This window comes from Curcuma longa, chromosome 2 (assembly GCF_044706935.1).
Source record: "Curcuma longa cultivar G26 ecotype Majalengka, Jawa Barat chromosome 2, ITB_CL_G26_1.1, whole genome shotgun sequence".
Classification (NCBI taxonomy): domain Eukaryota; kingdom Viridiplantae; phylum Streptophyta; class Magnoliopsida; order Zingiberales; family Zingiberaceae; genus Curcuma; species Curcuma longa.
Window position 1 is genome coordinate 14,928,953 of NC_133862.1, and position 7,201 is coordinate 14,936,153.

General features: G+C 34.9%; 1 protein-coding gene across 1 annotated transcript; it reads right to left on the bottom strand.

Moving 5' to 3' along the window:
* Positions 1–5,345: 5,345 nt before the first annotated feature.
* On the bottom strand, positions 5,346–6,913 carry LOC141821415 (uncharacterized). Its single transcript, XM_074708848.1, has one exon. The coding sequence runs from the start codon at positions 6,882–6,884 to the stop codon at positions 5,544–5,546; it is 1,341 nt and encodes a 446-aa protein (XP_074564949.1). The 5' UTR covers positions 6,885–6,913; the 3' UTR covers positions 5,346–5,543.
* Between the last annotated feature and the right edge of the window lie 288 nt (positions 6,914–7,201).

A 7,201-nucleotide genomic window follows, 5' to 3' on the forward strand; every position in this document is an offset into this window, starting at 1 on the left:
TTCGGATGTCCGTTTTCTTTTCTTTGGAGCATATGGACTTTAAGTCTCTTCTTCATTTGTCTCGGGTTGTTACATATTATTTATTTGAATTATTTCATTGGTATTATTTACTGAAGGTTGAATTTCTTCCAAAATAGGACTTATGGCAGAATCTTTAATTGATAAATGAGAAGTTGATATTGAATACAAAAGTCCTGCATAAAAGTTACATAAAAAAGTCTACAAACAAACAAGTATTAAGCATCGAATCAATTAATCAGTCTACAAGCAAACAAGCTTTAAGACTCGAATTAATTAATTACTCTACAAACAAATAAGTTTTACTTGCCACTAGGGAAAAGGTCGATATTAATTTAATTGTAGAGATTCCAAGTTTGATAATCAAGCAAACAGAAATCACATCCTAAGTGTTGTTTGTGTGTGCAGTGTGCATGAGCAGAGAAAGAAACAACAAGCCCGGTTGTTTGTCTTGCCATGCTTGACAATTACGCACAGGCACAAATTATACAGGACATGGGCTGAGGACAAGAAGCAAAAGGCTATGGAAACCACAAATAAAATAGAAGGAAACTAGGAAAGGAAGCAAAATTTCTCACCTCAAACAAGAGCTTAAAGAATGGAGATCAAGGTTGAAGGACTGTTAGGCCTGATGGATTCAAGCTTGGAGATCAGGGATTACCGGATTAGTAGGATTTGAGCTTGAAGATCAAAGACAGGGACGATCATTTGTCAGACTACCGTTCTCTCTGTGCAATTCACGAGGAGGCGTTCTCTGCAGGCGATTCCCGAAGGCGTTGAGGCGGCGAAGCAGATGGGAGTCGGCGATTCACAAAGTTGTTGAGGCAGCGAAGCGGATGGGAGTCAGCAATTCACAAAGGTGTTGAGGCAGCGAGGCGGATGGTAATCGATTAGGATTTTACTTTTACGATTTTGAGAAAGGGTTTTTTTCTTTTGTTTACTAAACAGATTGCGAGTCAATCCATGATGAGGGTTTTTTTCTTTTCCGTGTCGATTCTGCAAGTTGGCATTCGATTAGACAATTGGGTAGGTCAGTTTGGGAACCTATTTTTATTTTAATTAGATCGGTGAAACATGGATGAATTAACCGGTTAAAATTCGTACAAGTGGATTAAGCCAATCCATCACCTTACAGGTTGAAGCAAGGATATTATAAAAAATCTCAATTCGAACCCGATCTGGACCAGAACTCACCTGAATACTATAAACTAGAATTCAAACTCAAACCAATCAAAATAACTCGACCAATCGGATCTGATTTTTTATTATGCGATATTATTCTCTTATTCTTTAATAAAATAATTAAATAAAAACTCAAAACAAATAATAATAATATTTTAATTTAAACAACAAACCTCATATAATTATATTTTATAAATTTAAAATTTTAATAATCTAAACTATTAATTACTCCATGATAAAAAATAATTATTAAAAAAATTCAAATCTTTCACAAAATAAATATTGCATGATGACAATTTATGATATCAATATAAAATAAAAAAATCATCAAAATATCATAAAATAACTTTCAAGTTTCAAGCTCCATCCCTTAATTTAAGTCAACTCAAACCCAATCAAAAAAAAAATTCAAATCAAATTTTGCGTCCAACCTAATATGACCCGAATTCTAAAACACTCAACTCTAACTCGATATTTTTCATATCGAGTTCATTTTTGACACGCCTAGTCCTTTGAAAGTATCATCGACGAGAGGGGAGAAGACATGAAATCATCGAATGACAAAGAAAGAAGATGCAAGAACACTAATGAGAGAACAAAGAATACGAGATCATCAACGATTTTAAGGATGTATTAATGCAGGGGTGACACATGAGGAATCGAACTTCAACGGATCATAACGTTTGACTCGCATATCAGAACGAGGCACGATCGATTACTAATCGAAGTTCTTTCAGAAACCTTTATTCGGTATTGGATAAAATCCATACCGACCCACTTTTGGATCCATCTGACATCATTTAGTGTTCCATCCGTAACTCTGAATTTATTTTTTACTATTTATAATAATTTTCTATTTTTAATTTTTTTTTTGATATTTTTAACTTTTTCAAATTAGGATTTTAATTTATAGTCTATTTATAAGCGTGTTTAACTATTTACTATCATTATCATTTTGGTTGATTGAATAAAAATTTATATTTTTGATAAAAATCCTAGAGGCGACACCGCCGTAACTTTCTATCTATTTTTTCAATTTCTTGAACTTGTTCTATGCATAATTCTCCTTCAATCTTTTGTCTCTAAAATAATCACTATTCTATCCCATATCACATATATTTTTGAGAGATCAATAAAAAAAATCGATTAAGTTTTTAAACATAAGATATATAATTAAAAAAATTAATAATAAATAAAATTAGAATAATTTAAAGTTAATAATTAATAATTTTTTAAAATTAATCTAAAATTAAAGTAAATATTATTTTTTTAAAATATATAAATAAATTAAGGACCTAATTATTATGTGTTTAATATTTATATATATACACAACCTCCTAACAAATACATTCACGAGCTTCTTAACATACACGTTCGCGAACTTCCTAACGAACACATTCGCGAACCTCTTAATGAACACGTTCGCAAACTCACGAATCAAATACTATTAAACTGGAGCTCAACTTGATAATATTTTCAAACTCGAAATCAAATTTGAACTCAACTTGTTAACTTAATCGAACGAACTTGATCAAAAATTTTTTTTAACCGAAATCCAAATAGCTCGTAATCGGCTCGAATACACAGCATGGCAAATCATACACAAATATGTGAGGCACTACCGGAACATTATTCATTTTGCATCACCTTTTGAACCCATACAGGCCATACCAACAGACTTGATAATAGTCTAATGTAATCATCAGTAAAGCACTAATCAGATGATGTGGTGCACTTGGAATCATGCAAACATAACTGTTGATTATTACAGCAGATCATAAATTTTAATAGTGTAAGCATATTTACACATTAATCAATATAAAAAAACTAAGAAATCATCGAAGGAATCACCGAAGTGTTAGATCATGGCAAATGACGTCTGAGATGGGAAGAGAAACTAGTGGCTATGCAGATACCACCTGATGGAATTTATGCAGATGCCAAAAATACTCAGTTTTATACGATAAATCAACAAACAATCACCCAGTTCAACAAAAAATTTCTTGATTTGAGAAACAAAAGCACATAACAACAGGAATATAGAAGAGGATTGATAAGTTAAAACACATAATAGCAAGTGTAGATCAATTTGTTACCACAAAATAACTTTCAAGAAGCATTAGCACAAATTTTCAAGCCTGTTTCCAGGGACCAAAACTCCAAAATTTCTCACTTGCACAATACAGATTTAAATTTTTTATTCAAATCCAACTATGGAAGGCACCCATTCAACAGGACTTCAAGGGTGCTTGAGTTATATATAGATTCATAACATTAAATACAGCAAATCTCATATCAGACTCAAATTTGATGTCTTCTTTACGATGACATATTGACTTGAGTCAGATGACACAATATGAACAGTGATCAAGAAGTATCATTGTTATTGACGTAAGAATTCAATCGAAATAACACAGACTTTGTTTATTCTGACAAAAAGAAAACTTCAAAGGTGAAGGATCAAATGAAAGATGCATGACCAAAGGAATGAATTTAAATATATAGACAACTTTATTGTTTCCATGAGAAATATGAAGATGGAAAGACTTAAATAGTTAAATGATAATTTACTAATCAATGACTTTTCTCTTATTCATTATTCTACTTGTTTATCTTCCCAGCTTTACCAAAGCTCCTCATCACTGTAACTGAGGAGCCTACCTACTTGTTTTCACCATAGAAGTTGGTACAAGATCTGTTCTACAAGTTACTAAAATAAAGCTAAAAGATTTGAAGAATTGTTTCTTAAGCTAGGAAGAATAGTTACCATGTAATCAAAAATTTTCCATAAAGAAACATAATAAATTCGCAATAAAACAAAACATGTTAAATGGAAAAAGTTGATTCATCTTTGATGAATTACATAATCTAAATTCAGTAGGATGCCCCCTCCAGAAGGAAGTATTTTCATATCCCAATCCTTATCTTCCTCTGTTTCTGAATTTTCTTATCGAACTAGTTAAAATGTCAATCCATGTTGAACCAGTTAATTTGGTCTGATGGACTAAACACTTCCACAAACGAAGAAGCCATGAAGAAATAACTAAAACTCACAGATTATGCATAACTTCTCACCATATTCATATTAGAAAAGAAAAACACTAATTGAAGGATCAATAAGATGGTTATTTTCTCATCACCTCCACCAACACTAACTTAAATTCCTAGTGGCACTTTAATACGAGCAGCAGTTCATGTGGGGAAGCAAGTGCAACTATTGACAGTGCTTGGCATTCTGTCTCAGACTTGGGACGTGAGAATGAGTTGCAAGCAAGGATTGAATGTGGAACAAAAGGGCAAAAACAAGGCAGACAAGATTTAGCAGCAAATCCTTTGATCCTTCTGCAGACTTTTGGATGGATGAGATCCTATATCATCCCTCCTTTAATTCGTTATTCACCCTTTCTCTACTATTATTTGCAAGGAAAGTTAGGAAGAGAGTTTTTAATTCTTCGACCCATTCATATATCAATCCATGGATTTGTCATGTGAGGAAACAAGGCATTAATATTTTTGTATGCAATTGAAAGTTTAAAACAGCTAAAAATTGAAATTACCCACTAGACGATCCCAAAAATTAGTGGTAAAAATTGCAACTGAATAGCCACTAGATCTTAACTGTTCTGAAACCCATCTCCATAACATAAAAACAAGTGCCAATAACATGAGTCTCCTAAAACAAGTGCCCAAGAGTCTCTGTAACATAAAGCATGTGTTCCTAGAACAAAATAAATGGAGGTTAATAACCATTAATCTAACTGAAAAATAACTCAATCAAAACCTCTGCTGCATTGGTATTGATGGTCAAATGTGAATTGCTACAAGTGTTATCTACAAGTTAAATCTCAAGATGCAAAGAAATTATCTTTGTTCTAGAACTACAACTAATTCTAAGGAATTACCTCAAAACCTACATAAATACTAACCATGAAAAGACAACCTAGGATGAAGCAGTTGAAAATAAAGAAATTGTATTGAGAGTGGATACTCCATCCAAGGTTGCAAACTTTTGCACGTTTCTTCAGTTTTACAGGTAAGATTATCAAATTAAAAATACATTAAAGCTCAATATAGTGAAAGAAAAAGACGAGTAACAAGACAGATAATGAGAAACATGACTAGTAGCTAAACAGAGTAAAAGATGATAATTCAAACAGAGTATATAACAAATATAATCCTCCATCAGTGACAAAATGAAAACCTGGATATTCCAAAGTATCAATCCATATAAATAGATAGGTAGAACAAAACCTCACAAAACTCATTTTAGCTAATTTTGAGCCACTTGTTCGCTAAAGTGCAGAAACCAATGAAAAGCAATCACTTTTGGCTAAACTTGTTGATCAGTGTGTCAGCTTACCATTCTTCGTTTTTTTCTTTGGTTTCTTCGCTTGTCTATCAACTTGAGTAGCTGTCTCATTTGTCACTATGATTTCAACACTTTTAACTTCCTCATCATCACCTTCTTTCAATTTTTCAATCCTCTTCTTCTTCGTCTTCTTTTTCAATGTTTTATCTGCACTACCAGTTCCATCAATTTCTCCAACACCAGCAGCTTCCTGGTTCAGGGCATCATTTTTTTCACTTAGCTTCTTGCCTTTCTTCTTTTTTTGACCATCAATTTCTAATTTTTCCTTCCCTTCTTTCTTCTTCCTCTTTTTTGTAGTAATCTTTTCAGATTCCTCTTCAATGTTCTCATCTTCAATCCGGTTATTATCACTGCCATTGTCCTTTGTGTCCTCAACAGATTCAGCAGCATCAAGATGTGAGACTGCTTCGTGGATCCTTGTCCTTTTATGCTTATTCTGCTTCTTCCCCCTAGATAATTTATCATCCCTTTTTCCATCACTCGAAGCATTGACAACCTCACTCGACTCATGTTTGTCATCATGGCCAATATCTGCAACAGAAGATGCCACGGGGATCTTGAGACCAATCTGCGGGACGGCCTGGTAAATGGGCAGAGAGACTGAATCTGAAGCCTTAATATGCAGAGAGCGAATATTTGTCCACCCTTTGGGAATGTGTTCCATCGAGCCCTCAATGACAGCTATCACGTTTTCCACAATCTCATCCTCAGGCATCGAAGCCCGCCCTACTTTGATGACGGTAGAAGTACCCTTGGTAGGCGGGCGAAGGAAGGCGGAGTCCAGGCATTTGCGGAGTAACCGGGGCCAGTTAGATCGGGAGAGATCAACAGGTATAGGAGTCTTCTTCTTGCGAAAGAACTGCTTCCCGATCAGGCGGGGAAGGAGGTGTAGGATGTTGCGGTCGGCGAAGAAGAGGTCATGTGAACTGCAGAGGCGACGGCGGGCTTCAAACGGTCGATAGTCGGTGCGAAGAGAGGAGAGGCCGATGGCAGCCTCAACGGGGAGGGAGAGGGAGCGAGCACGGTCGAGGAAGGTAGCAGCGGAGGCGGAGGAAGCGGAGCGGTCGTCGATGAAGAGACAAACGGAGACGTGGTGGTGGTCGGGGTATATGGAGTGGGGGATGGCAACGAGGTTGGGATTTACCCGGGCGGAGTTGACATCGGCGGAGGGGAAACGAAGTACAGAAACCAGCAGGTAGACGAAGTCATCGTCCTCGATCAGTTGAGGTTTTTTATCGCGGCAGCTCAGCCACTGAACGAGGGCACCGACCGCCTTCTTCGCCACCGGCTGGAGCGTCGCTGACGGCGCCGCCATGATTCAGGCCGTCAGAGAAGCGAAGAGGGTTTAGGAGCTAGGGTTCGTGTGATTTACAGGGAACAAATTAGATTTAAATAGTCATATTGTTTTTTTTTTGTTTGATTTAATTAAAAAATAATTTTTTATACTTTTATAAATAACTTATTAAAATCAGATAACCAAAAATCATTTATAATAGTGTGACAATTTTGAATATGTTGAAATATTTTTAATTAAATTGGTAAAAATATATATATATAAATATTTTATGTATAATATTTTTATCAAGTTAAATCAATTTATTTAATAAATTGTATCAATTATTTCGTATTTAC